Below are 16,407 nucleotides of genomic sequence, written 5' to 3'. Positions count from 1 at the left end.
TAAGCATTTGTCATGGCATGAGCTAAGTAATTGAGCATCTGGTCTGTACCTGGTTGGTCGTCTCTCCTTGCATGTGAGCTCTTTGAGAGCTCTTTTATTCGGCCTTTATATCCCCCACCAGAGCCTATCCCTGACTAACTGACACCATACAGATTCTCAGATTGAATCTGGACCAGGTGGCAGAAGGGATGAGCAGCTTACCAGGCTCTGTCTGTCCCTCTCCTTCCTCCTCTTGCCACTAGGAAGGTGAGTCTGCCTTTGCCTGGTTTAAGATTTTTTTAAACTCTCTTTGGCTCTCTGGTCACTATTGGGGTGGCTTGCCCCACCACTTAGTTCCCAGGCAGAGACATATTTGGGCCTGTTCCTGTCCAAACCTTCCTTTTATATATTGAAATTTTTTAATGTTCATAGTTTTGAAGTAAAAGAATCAAATGTTCCATCCTTGACTTATGACTTACTTATCTCCCCCTCCCCCTTCCTACAAGTCCTAGAGGCAAGACCCTCACTCAAAACCCACACCTTGGTTTCTCAAGTCCTGGGAGTGACACCCGTAACAATGGGAGGTCTAGACACCTGAGAGAGCAGTTTGCATCACAAACCCAGACATGTTTCTGTCTGTAGTGGGAACAGCCGAGTCTGGCTCCCTGGAAGAGATTAAGGGGGTGGTGGTGAAAAGTAACTGCAAGAGCGAGGCTGTAAAAATGGGTCGGGAGCTAGGGATTTGCAGAGATGGCCAGAAGTGGCTGACTCCTTGGTAGAAGTGCTTTGGGAACCTGGACTGCCAGGACGGCAGGGCATCCTAGAATGCCCACTCTGCCATCTCTGAAAAAGTTGCTCGAAGGTAATTTCCTTCAGAGAAAGACAGGGATATAGGCAGAGAAGTGAAGTTTGACAGACAGGCTGCAAGCCAAGTGTGGGGGTGGCCAGAGCCCTGGGGCACCAATGCAGGAGGAGGGTGGGCAGAGGGAGCCCCAGTTTCCCTGAGTCAGCACTCTCTGGCCCCCCAGAGGCTGGCCTCAGTTCTCCCCTTGTGATGTATACAGATTAACTCATCTTCCATACAAATAAATCTCTCAGCACACTCCCCGCAGCTCTCTCTGTAGCCTAGATTACCCTCCCATGTCCAGACTTGCCCCCCTGCCTCAGGAACTGCACCCCTCCATTCCAATGAGCTGGATGTAGATGGAGATTTCACTTCACACTTCCTCCTCCACCCCACCACCTCAGCCCTCTGCCCTAGACGTGGCTCCCCAAGCACAGAAACTCCGTTAGCCACCAGCCTTCTGGGGGGATCTATTTATGACAGATCTAGAGGGGCAGGGTATACCTGAGGCCCTGTGCAGAGACCAAGATTTGTGTGGTCTCTCACTCCTTCTCTGCTGTATTCTCAGTCTCCACCCCCACTTCCTTGTCACCAGGCTCAGCTTGAACCTGTGACCTGACTTTTTGTAGATCTGAGCTTCGAGGAAGAATAAAACCCAGCTTCCTTTCAGACCCTTTCCCCTGGAATCAGTGATGAGGGTTCTGCACACCCACACTCCTCAATGGGCAAGTAGGACTGAGGAGGGCAGCAGTTCCAAAGACCCCTTTCCTGGGCAAGAATCTCTTTAAGTTGGTAAAAGGGAAGGAGAAGGGACCATACTGATTGCTGGTCCCAAGCCCCATACCAAGACCTCCACTGGTGCTGAAAGGGAAGGGAAGGTACTGTCTCACTTGGCCTGGTTTTAGGACCCAGAGTAGAAATGGAGACAGTGTGTTTGTGTGCGAGTGTGTCTACATTCTTGGGTATGTCTAAGCTTCCATGTGGGGCCATCATGGGGGACAGCCCAGGCTTGGCACAGGAAACCTCACCTGTGTCATACCTACCTGAACACTATCTGACAGAATAGGTAGTAGTAGTTACTCTGATTTGCTGTCTCCCTTCTGGTCCCCACCAGCTATTCTGTGAATAGCAAATCAGTAAGTCTAGCCCTTCTGTCTTTTCAGGTGGGGAATGTGAAGGGTTATCTCTCTGGGGAAACAACTAGGGGGCTTTCCCAAGCAATTAGAAAAATGGGGGGGGGGGGTGCCTCAGCCTCCATCCCCTCTCCACTTTGATCCCCTCAGAGGTTGGGAGTGATACACTTCAATACTTCCAGGTGACTCAAACCTGAATCCAGCTTTGGGTCCTACTGTCCCAGGCATCTGGATGCCAGCACCATGGACAGCAGCCAAGACCCCTTTTTGAGAGAGTAGGGGATGACCATTTCCTGGGCCAAGGATACACGACTTTTAGTAGAGCAGCATTTTCCCCAAAGCATCTCCAGGGAGAAGGCAGAGCAGAACCTTCCCTGAGAGAAGGACCAATAATAGGAAAGCCCTCTGGATCTGACTTTAGCAATGTATGAAGTAATTATTTTAATTGCTGATGAATAGTTCACTTAAAAGACACCATCATTCATATAATACACAGCCCCAAGGCCTTAGGTGAAAGGGACCAGGCTTCAGGCTGACCCACATTTTAACCAGTCCTTCCCAAACCTTTTCTCTGTAAATAACTATGCTGCTGCCTTAAGCACAATACCTTCCAGTTAAGGCCACTAGCTGGGGCACACCAGGATCAGACCTGTGACCCTGAACTGCCATAGAAGTGGTTTACACTGGGGTTGGAGACTCATAACATTGGCGGATTCTGTTCATTTCACTCTAAATGAGTCCAAATTCACTTCACACCATTTCTCTAGGTGAGCACATTACCTAGGAAGGACCAAGAGCACCCACACAATTCCCAGAGCAAGAAGGATAGCTCCAGCATTCCCCCAGCCCCCAGTGTTCGGGGGTTGGAAGAGCTCTCATTCTTGCAGATAACCACCATCCTTCACATCTGCAATGTCTATTTCTCCCCAAATTTCCATATCTATTATGACACTCAACACAAAAATTTCCAAGGCTCTGTGCAACTCCAGATGAAAAACACATTTTAGAATTTGTTAACCAGCTACTATTTGAAATAAATGGACCATCAACTAATCTAGAAATCTTTTTATGCCATCACGGATTTTCTTTGCAATGGCATTCAACCTGTCCCTCATTTATCCTTATTCCAACCCTATGAGGTAGACAGGAAAACCAGGGCAGAGAGGTTTTTTAAAAATCACACAACTCGCAGGTGGCAGGTCCACCCCTTAGATACCTCTGAGCACTGCCACCTAGCAGCCGATGTGAATTATTCACCAGCGAGTGGGAGTTACACCTCCAACTCAGAACCCACTGCTGCATTTGGGATTTGCAACTTCTGCAGAGAAACCTCCCCACACCTCCCAACCCTCCAGAAAAGCCCCAGATGAGAAAGGAGTCTCCACGTGCATATAAATGATTCTTTATGCCCTCCCCCCATGCCATGGGGGGTGGAGCAGGGGGAAGGTCCCCCGCCCTCATGCAGGGAACGGGAGGTCAATGTATACTAGTCTTATTGCCAGCTGCCCTGTGGCCATGGGGGTGGGGAATGTGGGGTCTACAGCCCCTTTCTTCTGGCATTGGTCCCCCTTCACCAAGTCACCGTGGTGGAGCTGGGGGGCTGGAGGCCCTAGGAGCTGAGGTAAGGACGGTTCTCTAGGGAAGAAGAGCTGCTCTCCCCACCTGCCCACTGGCTGCCCCAGGATGAGTGTGAGGAGCTGTCAGTGGGGACTGGAATGTCATCCAGGTGTCTCTACCCAGTGGGCAGTAGAGGCCAAACAATGTCTCCAGCTTGAGGCTGCCCACAGAGATCCTCAGTGATGAGGGCAGTGTGCCCCAAACAACCTTGTCCAGGTGGTACCTCCAGCAGCCACGATAGCTCATCTCTGGCTGATGCATTGACTCAAGATCCCCACTCCTGGAGTCCAGTTCAGACCGTGGTGACCCTCATGACAACCTCACGGCCAGACTGGGAACTGGAACGGGCATCTGGCGGCCGCAGCTGTCCAAGGAGGTGCAGGATTGTATAACCACAGCGCTGGGGCAAGAGCGTCCGCATGCGCTGGGCAGCCGGGGGGCGGCTGGTGGCCCCAGAGGGGGGGCCCGTCCGTGAGGTCCTGGGGCCCGGCTTCCCTGCCGACCCTCCCCCTGCATCTCCTCCTATGTCCTTGGTCTTGTCATAATTCAGGACCTTCCACTGCTGGTTCACTGCCTGCCAGCGCTTGAAGATACGGTAGACAGAGGAGCCTTCGTGGACGATGAGGCCTGAGCAAGAGGAATGAGAAATCCAGGGTCAACTGCTGCCCAGACCCAGGCCAGAGGTACTTAAGCAAGCATTTCTCCAGAGTGAGGAGATAGAGTTGCAAAGAGCCTGGAGAAGCAGGCATGGGAGAGGGACCAAGATAGTCCTTAAGGCTCCCAATGGTACAAAATGTGGCCATGAAGCTAAGGGAATGGGCAGGGAAAGTTAAGCATGTGAGTTGATGCTGAAAAGATAAGGGGGAGAGAGGTGCCCTCACCTATGCAGACGACATCCATGAAGCCGTACATGCCGTAGCAGATCTGAAAGAGCAGATCCTGCCGTTGCCACTTGGCTGAAGGACTGAGTGAGGACCAGATGAGCCAGGAGATGCTGGCGACGAGGAAGAGAGAGCCTAGCACTATGGCAGCAATCTGCACCTTCTCGATGACCGTCAGGGAGATGGCCTGCCACTGTGTGGGAGAAAGGGCTCCACAAAGTCACAGAAAGAGATGGAGGGTGAGGTGATGGGTGGCCCTGAAGAGGAAGAAGCTCCAGGAGCCTTCCTGAAACCTTTCAGGCAGGGTTAACATCTGTCTCCTCCGTGCCCTGATCAAAGTTAGTATGTGGCACTTCTCACGTTGCTTGAGACCATTTGTCTGTCTTATTTTAGGAAGGCAAGGCCAGGCAAGTGCTCTGAAGCCAGACCACCTGGGTTTGAATTCCAAATCCTAACTCTGTCACTTACTGGCTGAGTAACCTTGGGCAAGTTTTTAAATCTCTTTGTGCACCAATGTCCTCATCTTTAAAATGGGACTAATAATGGTACATAACTAATAGGATTATTGTGACGATTAAAAGAGTTAATACACACTAAGAGCCTGACATACAGAAAACACGTTTGCTATCATCATCATCATCTTTTCCTTTTTCGTCGTCCCAGTGCCTAGAATAGTGCCTGGAATACAGGTGGCATCCAATAAATGTCTTTGTGAATAAATGAAGGAAGGGAGGATTTATAGACAGGCCATTGTGGTAATGGTGGGGAGGGGTGACTTTGAGGAAAAACGAAATGGATGAACAATAGCCTCCCTGGAGGGTCCCTGATTCTGATTGCTGAAAGGCCCTTGCCCCGGTCGGAGAGTCCTCTCCTTGCACCTCACCTGCAGTGGGTTCTTGGTGCTGATCGCCAGGACCTGGTACTTGAAGTAACAGAGCTCACAGCTCCAGGAGCCCCTCTCGCTGATCCAGCGGATGAGGCAGGGCTGGTGCGTGCAGCGCACGGAGCCGTCGCAGCGGCAGGGGCTCAGGAGCTCCCCCTGGAGGAAGAGTGCGGGGAGTCCCTGTCAGCTATCACCACCGGACCCACTCCTCTCCGCTGCCGGAGAGGGAAACCTCCTCTCCAGGGAAGTCATTCTCCCACCTTAAAAAAAACTCAGGCCTTTCACCCAAAACAAGGCAAGAGGCTAAGGCTGCTGCAAAAAGGATAAAAGTTGGAGCTCAAGGTAAACTTCCCTGACCAAATAGAGGAGGATGGAAAGGGATGCGGGACGGGGTCTTCTGTTTTCCTAGAATTTCGGGAGGGTGCTCTTTAAGGCTTCCCAAATGGAAGCCTACCCCTTAGGATCTGGAGGGCTGGGAGCCGTGCCTCCCCCACCCCATCACTGTAAAGTACTTCACAGATGAGGTGCAGACTGGGGTGGGTCACCAGCCTTAGTTTCCAAATATCAAAAAGAGGGAGAAATCTTGGGGGTGGGAGTGGAGGGTGTTCCCCTTTAATCAAGGAATAATTTCTCAGGACATAGAGACACCCCCGGCACTACCCCGGCACAACTTCGTCCCTAACATTTAAACAAAGAATACTCTTTGGAATGAGATGGAAAGTTGCGGAATGGGAACGGAAGAAAAGTGCCCCACGGAGAGAAACACTGAGAGGCAAGGGCGCCGGCTGGGCCCCGCCCTTCAAGGTGGGAACAGAAGCACTCTCCTCTCGGCCCACCTCCGAGACAATAGGCCCCTCGGCCGACGGAGACCCTGGGGTTGGAGACGCGGGGGAGAAAGGATGCCCCCGTTACTGGGTGAGAGGGGTTCTGAGCCCTCCAAGGAGAAAGCCCTACCCCTTCTGAGGAACCCTGACCCTCCTCCGCCCCAAACATGCGCTCCGGGAGTCTCCAGCCAGCCCTCCAACCTCACCCTAGTCCCACTCCGGGTCCTGGGTGCCGCCCAGCCTCCTCAGGCCCCGCCCCCTGCCCGCGGTCTCCCCGGGCGCCCCAGGTGCGCGCCCCCACCCCTCCCGCCCGGCCGGGGGCCAGGGCCTGACCTGCTCCGGGCCCTGGAAGCAGATTCGGCACTGGGGGGTTCGGAGCCCGCTGTCCAGGCTGCTGCTGAGCGACAGGGCGTCCAGCGCGCCCGGGGGCGGCGGCGGAGGCGCGGGTGGCGGCGGGGGTCCGGCCCGCGGCTCCTTGTCTCCGGCCAGGCCCCGGGTCCGCGGCTCCGAGCCGTAGTACTCCTCTTCGTCGCCGTCGCCGTCCCAGGTCGAGCAGCCGGCGAAAGGCGCCCAGCCGCAGCCGCCTCCCCCGCCCCCCCGGGGCTGCGGCTCGGCCCGGGGCCGCCCCCCGCCCGTCAGCACCAGCAGCTTCAGCTCGTTCAGGAACATGCGGAGCCGGGACTTGAGCATCGTCCGGGCGCCGGGGGGCGGGGGGCGGCGTGCAAGGGGGGCTGTCGGGCGGCGGGGGGAAGGGAGAGGACAAGGCCGGGAAGGGGGCGCGCGCCGAGAGCCGAGCCCGGCTGGGGTCTTCCGGGCCTGCGAGCGCGTTCACTGCTGCCGCCGCCGGGGCTCGGGGGCTTGCGGGGCCGCGAGGGCTGGCGGCCCGGGGGCGGCGGGGCGGGCAGCCATGGCCAGGGCAGGGGGCGGGGAGGGGGGCTCAGGGTGCCGCGCCCCGCGGGTCCGGGTCCGGAGCGGGCCGTGCCCCGGAGGTTACGCGCCCGGGTCCTCCTGCGGCGGGGCCGCCCCCCATCGCCGTCCGCCCGGCCCCAGCCCCGCTCCGGCTCCCGGCTCCGGCTCGGCTCGGCTCGGCCCGTGCGCTCGGCGGTGGCAAATGGCGGCTCCTTCCGGCGGCGGCGGCGGCGGAGACCCCCCCGGAGCGGCGGGCGGGCGGGGCGGGCGGGGCGGGAGCCGGGGAGCCGGTGAGGGATGGAGGGAGGGGCGGGGCGGGGAGGGGGAGAGGAGGAGAAGTGGCCGCGGCTGCGCATCCCCGCCCTGCCCCGCACGAGCAGGTGTCCCCAGAGGCGGGGGCAAGTGTGCCAGCCCGGGGGAGGGCAGAGGGAGGGGAGTGGCCAGGAAAGGGGAGTGTGCACACGGGTAGGAGAATAGGTGTGTGAATGGGTGGGGGGGGCGGTGAGCGGGTGAAGATGGAAGGTGAGTGGTCAAAGACGCAGGTGCACCAAGGAGGGAGAGGCTTGTGCAAAACGGGAGTGTGCAAAGAAAGAGCTATGCAAGGGTCGGAGGTGTGAGGGAGGTGAGCCAGAGGTGGACTCAAGCAATAAACACTTTTACACAAAAGACTGAAAAGTGTGCACGGTGAGGGACTGTGGAAAAGAGATGAGTGTGTAAGGGATGGAATTGGATTGTATGAGAACAGAAGTAATTGTAATGTGTGAAGAAGGTGAGTGAGCAAGGGAGACAGGAGGGCTAAAGGGGTGAGAGCGTCTTTCTTGATACTCTCCTGCCCCACCACCGCTATGCTGAAGTGAACAACACACACACACACATGCTTAGCTCTTTGCTTTTATGGGGGCCTTGACCCTGAGATCAGTTCTACCGCCTCATCACATTATTTCTGCCTTACTCTTACATCCTTCCTGTCCTCTCCTTTCCAACGCAGAGGGAAAAGGGATTCCAGGGGAGCCCATTGGGTTAAACACATTGGGAAAAAATTAATTAGTAAAAGAGTAATTAACAGGAGAAGGGAGGGTATAGGACTAGGGACAGACTCCCAAACTAAGATTCCTCAATAGAAAGTGAATAAGGTGAGTAATGCTCTTGTGAAGCATTCAAATGTTTTAGATGGATGAATGAATGAATCAGAAAAAGGGGCTGGAACCCAAGGCAACATAAAGGACGATTCCTATTCCAAAGACAGTGAGTTGTAGTGGGCTTATGTGGAAAGTGAGGCTGAAGTGGACCCTGCTGGTGCAGGAAGGAAGTTTGACACACTCAGAGACACATCCTTCCAGAACGTTTACAAACCAATCAGTCCTAGCAAGAGAGACAATGAAACATTCCCCTCACAAACTCCTTAGCCAGTTCAGACCTGAAGGCTTCTCTTACTAGTGTCCCAGCTGCCCTTTGCCAGCAAGGGCCCACAGCTACAACTATCAGAATGCAAAGAGGGGGAATTTGCACTGACCTGTCTTCCATTTTGCCCTGGAGCATGGTTTGTATTAGTCTCAGGCCTGAACTCTTACCTCCTAGGCCACATGCTTACAGAGAATAGAAGTCAGGGTGGAAGGAGTGGCAGAGTGATAAAATGGTTTGACGTCTTAGACAGTTTCTCACAAATCAGACACTGATCCCTTCCCTCCCTTCCTCCCTTCCCCCGAAATGGCTGGGAGATGAAGTTGGAGCAAGACAAGAGAAGCCAGAGAAACCTGTCTGTTGTCTACTTGGGTGTCTGAGCAGAGGTCATTTGCGAAAAGTCTGTGTTCTGTCCAGGGACAAGGGCTAAGAGAGCTTACACTGGGGAGAAAAAGGGAAGCACGATGACCCCAAATAAGGGGTCACAAGGTTTGCAGAAGGGCACAAATCATTCTCATTCAATACAGTGGTCTGGAGTGGTAGTGGTGGTAACTTCCTTGCACATGCTTACTCCTGTATCTAGCCGTCTACATGTGATGTATATAATAACATCCACACGCACACACACACACACAGCTTAGTGATAGAAAGAACCTTAAAGGTCCAGTATTCCTATCTCCTCCTCTCCATAACTCCTCTACCAGAAGGCATGTGGTCTCTGCCTTAACACTCCCAGCGAAGGGTGGGAGTAGGGAAGAGGGGAGGGCATTGCCACTCTTCCTGTCGGATTACTGTATTAAACCTGCCTCCCATCAATCCTTGAATTCTAGTTTTGCCCTCAGATGGGCATTGTCTATTTCCTATTTTATATGATGTTGGCTACATCTTTACAGATAGCCTTATCACTACTTTACAGGGCTAGTGACTGAAACACCAAAAAAACCCCCAAACAAACAAAAACGCCCCCCCACACACAGGAAGCAACACTCAGTAAAAATCTGTTGAATGAATGAGTGAAACAAAGACACAAACGAGAATATGTTTTCCGATGGCGGTGGAGCAGAAAGGCGACAGCACCACCTCTCGTCCCCCGACCGCGCCCACCCCGCCATATAGCAAGACTGAGAGACGCGCAGCGAGGCTGGAGATGCGCTCCGACTCGGCCCGCAGCCCAGAGCTGGGATCTGGGTGGCCCGGGTTGCCATGGCACCGCCTTGGACTCCACCCTCTCTCGTCTTCCCTCTACTCCCAGCCGGGGTTATGGCAGCCAGTCACGTGCTGTGCCGCGTAACCACACCTCTGCTCCTCAGAGCAATGTCAAGCGGTCACGTGTGATAGCAACAGGTCACGTGGCTGCCCTCGCCCCTCCGCCCCCTTCCTCGCCCCGCCCCCTTCCCGGTCAAAGCCGCTCCTGGCGGCCCCTCTGCGCATGAGCGGCTGGTCACGTGCCCCGAACGTCCGGCGGCCGCCCCGCCCCCCCAGTTTCCGCGCGCCTCTTTGGCAGCTGGTCACATGGTGAGGGTGGGGGCCGGGGGGCCGCTCTAGCCCGCGGCCTGCGTCTGTGGTCGGGCCCGGAGCGCCCAGCTGCCCGGACCGATCCCGAGTGTATGGCGCCGCGGGAACCGGCTCCGGGGCCCCGATAACGGGCCGACCCCGCCGCTCCTGCACGGGGGAGGTGAGTGCAGCCCCTTCGCGGGAATGGAGCCTTCTCGCCGTCCACGGCTGCCTGCGCGGGCTGGGTACGGGAGGGTCGCTCGAGGGCGGGAAGTGGGGCAGGGGCAATGGGGTCCTTTGTGGTCGTAGGGAGGTGTAATTTTCGGTACTGGGGTGTAGGATCTTCGATGCAGTGGGTGTGTCGTGTAGGGTCTCCCCTGTTCGGGGCGCGATGGTCCCAAAGGAAAAGGCATTTTTTCTTCTAGGGCCTCACGTGGCTGGAGGAGTTGGGGTTAGAGTCATTGTGTTACCTGAGGGGCCGGCCGCAGGGAAGATTCGGGAAGGGACGAGATGCTGGCGGTGTTGTCTTTGTGATGTCTTTTGTGTGAGTCACTTTGTTGCTGCAGGCTCGTTCCATCCGAACTCTGGAAGGGAATTTCGGTGGTAGCAGTCTCTGTGATTCTAGGGTCTCCTCTGATCTGAGAATGGCTACCCCTCGGTATGAGCCAGTGGCTGAGATTGGTGTCGGCGCCTATGGGACGGTGTACAAGGCCCGTGATCCCCACAGTGGCCACTTTGTGGCCCTTAAGAGCGTGAGAGTCCCCAATGGAGGAGGCGCTGGAGGGGGCCTTCCCATCAGCACAGTTCGTGAGGTGGCCTTGCTGAGGCGGCTGGAGGCTTTTGAGCATCCCAATGTTGTCCGGTGAGAAAGACGGCAGAGGGTTGGGAGGGGGTGGAAAAGGGGAAAGACAACCTGCAGATGAGGAGTGGTGGTCAGGGGAGAAGTGGGGACCCTGAGGCAATAGGGGAGGCCATGTTGGCTCAAAGAGGAGTGATCAGTGAGTGACCATTTCTTCTGGTCAGGCTGATGGACGTCTGTGCCACTGCCCGAACTGACCGGGAGACCAAAGTGACCCTGGTATTTGAGCATGTGGACCAAGACCTAAGGACGTATCTGGACAAGGCACCCCCGCCCGGCTTGCCAGTGGAGACCATCAAGGTGAGAGGGGTGGGCAGACACTCAGAGGTGGATTGGGACCTTTGTAGCAGAACCTGTTGTGATTTCAGGTTTGGTGCTAGTTTCCAGTTCCTCTGTACCTCCCCCTTCCAAACCAGGATCTGATGCGCCAGTTCCTAAGAGGCCTAGATTTCCTTCATGCCAACTGCATCGTTCACCGAGACCTGAAGCCAGAGAACATTCTGGTGACAAGTGGTGGGACAGTCAAGCTGGCTGACTTTGGCCTGGCCAGAATCTACAGCTACCAGATGGCACTTACACCTGTGGTCAGTAGAAGGATGGTAGCCAAAAGGGGTTGTGGTTGGGGGCAGGAGCGCGATTGCCCATAGCGGTTGAGAGGGCATGTGCTTTGTGTAACCCGTAGGGCCCTCCCCTGCTCTTCTTATTCCCATTAGGTTGTTACACTCTGGTACCGTGCTCCGGAAGTTCTTCTGCAATCTACGTATGCAACACCTGTGGACATGTGGAGTGTGGGCTGTATTTTCGCAGAGATGTTTCGTCGAAAGTATGGGACCTGAGTATCCTGAACTATCTTGAATTTCCCAGATCTCTTATTCATAAACCATATCCATACTCTGCCCGTTCCTTTACTTAAGTACTACTGACCCCCTTGACCATAACCAGAAGCTCTGAATGTCCTAGAATTAGGAATTTCATATCCTTTTATTCTCCACGGCCTTTGTTTTGAACCATTAAGCAGTAATCAGTCTACCACTATGTCTTTGAAAATGAGTGCTACCTTGTTTTCTCTTCCCCACCTCAGGCCTCTCTTCTGTGGAAACTCTGAAGCTGACCAGTTAGGCAAAATCTTTGAGTAAGTGACCGGCAAGGGGGAAAGGAGTTTTCCATTCTGAGTCCTTCTCTTTTTGCTGAGCCCCGGATGGCAACTGGCGGTGCGCCTGGAGATGGGGACTGGAGAAGGACGCCTCTGACCAGAGTTCTCCTGTTTCTCCATAGCCTGATCGGGCTACCCCCAGAGGAAGACTGGCCGCGAGATGTGTCTCTACCCCGAGGAGCCTTTCCCCCCAGAGGGCCCCGCCCCGTGCAGTCGGTGGTGCCCGAGATGGAGGAGTCTGGAGCACAGCTGCTTCTGGTACTGGGCTTGGGCAAGGGCACCAGATGAGATTGGGGGCAAAACGGAGCAGTATAAAAGGGACCCAAACCACTGTGGTTACTGAGACTTGGTTGGTGGATGGGTTAGTTTTCATTGTTGCTGTGAGTGGCCATCCACAAAGAGGGATGTAGAACACAGCCTGGGGACTCTTGGGGGTGAGCAGCAGTCTGGCCTTCATGGGTTTTCTGACCTTTGCCTCTCCTTTCAGGAGATGCTGACTTTTAACCCACACAAGCGAATCTCTGCCTTCCGAGCCCTGCAGCACTCTTATCTACAAAAGCCGGAAGGTAACCCAGAGTGAGCAGTGGAGTGGCTGCAGCAGAGCCAAGACAAGAGAAGCTGTCAGTACCCTTCTTGGAACACTTGAGTGGAGAGCCCTCCGCAGAAGGCCCTCCTGCCTTCATCTCTGTGGAGACTCCTCCCGACTTTTTACACACAATATTTTGCTGCCTTAATGACATTCCCCTCCCACCCTCCTTTGAGGCTTACCCTCTTCCTGCCCCCATCTCCTTACTCCGAGGGGTCTGTCCCTCGTTCTCCCCTTCCCTACCTTGATATTGGGATCCTTTTTTATACAGGAAAAACAAACAAAACAAAGAAATATGCTCCTTTTTTTTTTTTTTTTAAATGTTTCTTTCTCTGATTGGCTTTGCTGTTTGGGGATTTGGAAAAACCGTTTGGAAGTGGAACTTCCTTGCAGAATTTTAAAGCTTCTCCTCAGGTCCCAGGGCCTCCATGGTCAGGGGAGCCCCTTGACTGGCAACAGAGAAGAAAAGGCACTTAAGTTGCTTCTTTGAATATGGAGTTTAAATGGCTTTTATTTTTATATTCACTGAACTCCCCCAAACTGGGTCCTGCTTATTACAAGGAAGAGTTCTTGGTGACTTTCTCCTGGGCTCTGTCCCCAATTTACCTTTGGAGCCAGGATGTGAAAGGGAGAAGAGGGGAGACAGAGCCAGGAATGACTCCAACCCCCATCCATCTCATGTACTTCCCAGGAGCTTCCCATGTCCCCTGAGGGACAGAGGGAGGAAGTTTCTCTTTGTTCTTTATAATCTTGCTCCCACTAAAACATGTCATGGCACAAAGCCTAGCTATTCAGTCATCTTGAGGGGACATGGCAAAGGGCCTTGCCTTTTTCTCAAACAAAAAGGGCTACAGACCCTAGGTCTTCCGTAAGGGAGGAAGAAAAAGCTTAGGGAGAGCAGAGAGCAGGAGAGAAGTCAGAAGGCTCCAAAGTCTCATAGAAAGGCACTGGGGTTGGCTCGAGGATCCTTCTGATTCCGAAATCTCATCGCTAGCCAAACACCAAGGATCTGTAGAAACAAATGGTGAGAGGGAAGCACCAATTCTGAATCTCTGGGGCTAAGACTTACAGATGTAGAGAAGGGTGTAAATGAGGGAACTGGAGAATGTTACCTCTGTAAAGCTAAAGAAGAGTCCAACACCCCCCAGGATTTTCAGGGCCTCATCTGAATGCTTAAGAAACTTTTCTCCACACATCTGGCACGTGGGGCTCCGGCTCTTGCAGATCTGAGGGTGAAACACAGACCTGTGTGTTTGGAGGTTGCAGAATTGGTAAGCTGCTCCATCCCAATACCATGGCGAACAGCTCTAGAAATTATTTACTAGTTCCTGGTCAGTATCCTACAAACAAGTCCCACGTGGCTAATCCTTTAGCCTCTGTATCCATCCCCGCAACTCTGCACAACCCCCCGCTCCCACTGCCCCCGCCAGCACACAGCCCCACTACAAGAGCACTGCTAGAGAGAAGCAGTGACGTTCAGACTCTTAAATCAGCCATTTGGGCATTATCCTTTCCCAGTTCTCCCCACGCCCTGACCAACTCACTGCAGTGCAGAAAGCATAATCTTGTTGATACAGGGTTGTAAGGTTGAACAAGCCACAACAATCAAAACTTCTTTCCAGTTCATCCCGAGTCTTGTTGCTCATGACCCACCAGGAAGCATTGATGACATCTGTCTGGAGGATATAGGCAGAGGGAAATTATTTGACGCTGCCAGCCTTAAGAATCCCTCTACAGCCTGATCTCAGTCCAAGTGCCTTCATTTCCCTATTTCAGCAAAAGGGGCAAGTCCCTGAGAAGCAAGGTGTATCACAGTTACACAGACACAATAATATTTACTTAAGGTTCTACATCATCCTCATGGAAAATGAGGCAGACATCCCAGAGGAAGCAAATGGCTTGAGTCTGGAAGTAGTGGACCTAAGAATAATCTTTGGGCCCAGATGGAGAGGGAGTTAGAGATTAAAGAGAAACAAAACAAAGCAAATACTTGAAAACATCCCCTTACCTGTTTGCTTCGGTTAATAGCCAGACATGAGCAAGAGATTCCAAACTGGAAGACGAACACCAGACCAAGGATGATCATGTACTGAGAGGAAGAGTTATGGGGAAAAAGTCCTAGATTCCTTTATGTTCTACCTATAACCATCTGATCTAACCTATTCATAGAACTTATACAACCATGCCAGGTGAAAACAAAATCATCATTCTTGTTTCATAGAGCATGGTAGAGGGCAGGGCAAGGAGACATGGCCCCAAGATCCCCGAGGTCTGTTACCCTCCTAGCTTCTTCCTAGTGGCCTCGGCCCTCCCAAGAGCCCTGGTGCCCCCCTCCCTTCAGGTCAGGATACAAAGAACAGGAGTACTTGGTGGTGGTTGACAGCACCCACCAGTCCAGCCACCGCGATGAGGAGAAGGAAGACTCCCACAGCAATGACTCCTCCGATGATGTGGATGCTGGATACCAGACCCAGGCCCTTACCCCAAGCAGCCACTCCAATGAGCAACAAGCCTACCAGCTACAGGAAACAGGGCAGGATACGTCTCAAAGAATTCCAGGGTGCAGCACGGCCAAAGACCATACAGGGGGGCTTCGACAAAACAGGAGAACTGAGCTGTGTGTGAATGAGCAAGAGGAGGTCCTATCTGGACCAGAAGCACCCCTGGGCACTCCTGCCATGTAGGTCAGAGTGGCTGGGATGGGGGTGAGGGGTAGCAGGGATAGTAGACTCTATGAATATAAAAATGGAACTTTTAGCTTCTACCAGCACATCCCTCTATTTGGGGAGAAACTGATGTTCACAGGAGGGAGGGACGGGCCTTTATGCCCTCGGCCATCAGTTCATCCCCCCCACCCCCAGACAAATCCTCTGATCACCGGAAGTCTCCCCTCTTCCCACGGAAGTCCCCAAGAATTCCCTCTTCGCCGGAAGTTCCCGGGAATCTTCCCGGAACCCCCAGAACACCCTTCTCCCCACCGGAAGTCCCCTAGAGATTCTTCCCGCTGGCCTTTCCGCTCTGAGCTTCCCCCACCTCCAAAACCTCACCATGTAGACCACGTTGAGCGCGCACAGCGCATTCTTGGAGCAGGCAAAGCCACCGCAAACCATCTCCCCAGCTTTCGGGACCCAAGTGGTCCCAAGGACTTGGGGGGAGGGTCTTGGGGACCGTCTTCTTAGACCCGGACGGCTTCTGTCTCTTTAAATCGAGTCCAGCCAAACCCAGTCCTCTGCGCCTGCACCGTCCCACCCCTGCCTCTGGATTGGCGAAACTCGGGGCTAATCCAGGACGTCGAGGGCCTGAGTGCCAATCAATCTGCATTGCGTCACTGACCCGCCTGCCGGTCCCTCCTTTAAGTTCTCTATTGGATGAAACTTAAAACTGGGGGCAGGGCTTCCAGAAATTCTCATAGGGACCACTGCCTAAACTTCAAAACCCCGGATTGAAAGCGGAGCTGGAAGAGGGCTGGTCCGCGGGCGGAGGCTCTGCGGAAACTCCGGTGAAGAGCGAGAAGGTGCTGCTTCGAGCGCAGGGCGAAAGGACTCCTCCCCTTGAGGGAGCGCCCTTCCCCGCCCCTTCCCCTTGTCCTGCAGTGACCTCACGATGATGCCATTGTTTGTTGTTATTGCGTCACGCTCGAGAACACCCAGAAGAACAAAATATTGAGCCATTTAGCCAGACCACAGAGGCCCTGGGTTGGGCACAGCAGCACCTAGCAAATCCTCACGTTTGCAAGTGTATCCACTTGTGCTCATGTTCTCTGCTATATTGCCTCCTAAGGGTGTGTGAATATGCTAGAAATTTAAAGAAAAAAGCAGCCTCGGGCTGCCGCATTCCTGTGTGT

General features: G+C 54.0%; 3 protein-coding genes across 5 annotated transcripts; 1 reads left to right on the top strand and 2 right to left on the bottom strand.

Moving 5' to 3' along the window:
• Positions 1–3,342: 3,342 nt before the first annotated feature.
• Positions 3,343–6,958, bottom strand: MARCHF9 (membrane associated ring-CH-type finger 9). The gene is made up of 4 exons (XM_001488791.7): positions 6,495–6,958; positions 5,338–5,493; positions 4,455–4,647; positions 3,343–4,200 (listed from the first exon to the last, which is right to left on the bottom strand). Exons 1-4 carry the CDS (start codon positions 6,849–6,851, stop codon positions 3,866–3,868), a joined length of 1,041 nt encoding a protein of 346 aa, XP_001488841.5. The 5' UTR covers positions 6,852–6,958; the 3' UTR covers positions 3,343–3,865.
• Positions 6,959–9,878: 2,920 nt separating this feature from the next.
• Positions 9,879–12,857, top strand: CDK4 (cyclin dependent kinase 4). Its single transcript, XM_005611352.4, has 8 exons — positions 9,879–10,146; positions 10,591–10,827; positions 10,989–11,124; positions 11,241–11,408; positions 11,538–11,647; positions 11,906–11,956; positions 12,100–12,235; positions 12,465–12,857. The coding sequence occupies exons 2-8, from the start codon at positions 10,610–10,612 to the stop codon at positions 12,555–12,557; spliced, it is 912 nt and encodes a 303-aa protein (XP_005611409.1). The 5' UTR covers positions 9,879–10,146; positions 10,591–10,609; the 3' UTR covers positions 12,558–12,857.
• A 199-nt stretch (positions 12,858–13,056) lies between these two features.
• On the bottom strand, positions 13,057–16,147 carry TSPAN31 (tetraspanin 31). 3 transcript variants are annotated; one of them, XM_001489875.6, is made up of 6 exons: positions 15,611–16,134; positions 14,915–15,082; positions 14,572–14,652; positions 14,108–14,239; positions 13,676–13,789; positions 13,057–13,572 (listed from the first exon to the last, which is right to left on the bottom strand). In XM_001489875.6, the coding sequence occupies exons 1-6, from the start codon at positions 15,671–15,673 to the stop codon at positions 13,498–13,500; spliced, it is 633 nt and encodes a 210-aa protein (XP_001489925.1). In that variant the 5' UTR covers positions 15,674–16,134; the 3' UTR covers positions 13,057–13,497. The 3 variants fall into 3 exon arrangements, with proteins under 3 accessions (XP_001489925.1, XP_005611410.1, XP_023499663.1); XM_005611353.4 differs by having other exon boundaries at positions 14,954–15,082; positions 15,611–16,115; XM_023643895.2 differs by lacking the exon at positions 14,915–15,082 and having other exon boundaries at positions 15,611–16,147.
• Between the last annotated feature and the right edge of the window lie 260 nt (positions 16,148–16,407).

The sequence above is a fragment of the Equus caballus genome, chromosome 6, assembly GCF_041296265.1.
Source record: "Equus caballus isolate H_3958 breed thoroughbred chromosome 6, TB-T2T, whole genome shotgun sequence".
Taxonomy (NCBI): domain Eukaryota; kingdom Metazoa; phylum Chordata; class Mammalia; order Perissodactyla; family Equidae; genus Equus; species Equus caballus.
The sequence above is the reverse complement of the archived record's forward strand: the minus strand, read 5'-3'. Positions and strand labels throughout refer to the sequence as shown.

Bases quoted from the DNA above. Each gene is read 5' to 3' on its own strand.
- MARCHF9 (XM_001488791.7), bottom strand. From the start codon at position 6,851: ATGCTCAAGTCCCGGCTCCGCATGTTCCTGAACGAGCTGAAGCTGCTG. The intron at 4,648-5,337 runs GTGAGGTGCAAG...TCTCCCACACAG, and splicing joins GCACCAAGAACCCACTGCAG to TGGCAGGCCATCTCCCTGAC. The intron at 4,201-4,454 runs GTGAGGGCACCT...CCTCTTGCTCAG, and splicing joins CATGGATGTCGTCTGCATAG to GCCTCATCGTCCACGAAGGC.
- CDK4 (XM_005611352.4), top strand. From the start codon at position 10,610: ATGGCTACCCCTCGGTATGAGCCAGTGGCTGAGATTGGTGTCGGCGCC. The intron at 11,648-11,905 runs GTATGGGACCTG...TCCCCACCTCAG, and splicing joins GCAGAGATGTTTCGTCGAAA to GCCTCTCTTCTGTGGAAACT. The intron at 11,957-12,099 runs GTAAGTGACCGG...GTTTCTCCATAG, and splicing joins CAGTTAGGCAAAATCTTTGA to CCTGATCGGGCTACCCCCAG.
- TSPAN31 (XM_001489875.6), bottom strand. From the start codon at position 15,673: ATGGTTTGCGGTGGCTTTGCCTGCTCCAAGAATGCGCTGTGCGCGCTC. The intron at 13,790-14,107 runs GTGAGTTGGTCA...TTTCACCCTCAG, and splicing joins ATTATGCTTTCTGCACTGCA to ATCTGCAAGAGCCGGAGCCC. The intron at 13,573-13,675 runs GTAACATTCTCC...TTGTTTCTACAG, and splicing joins TCTTCTTTAGCTTTACAGAG to ATCCTTGGTGTTTGGCTAGC.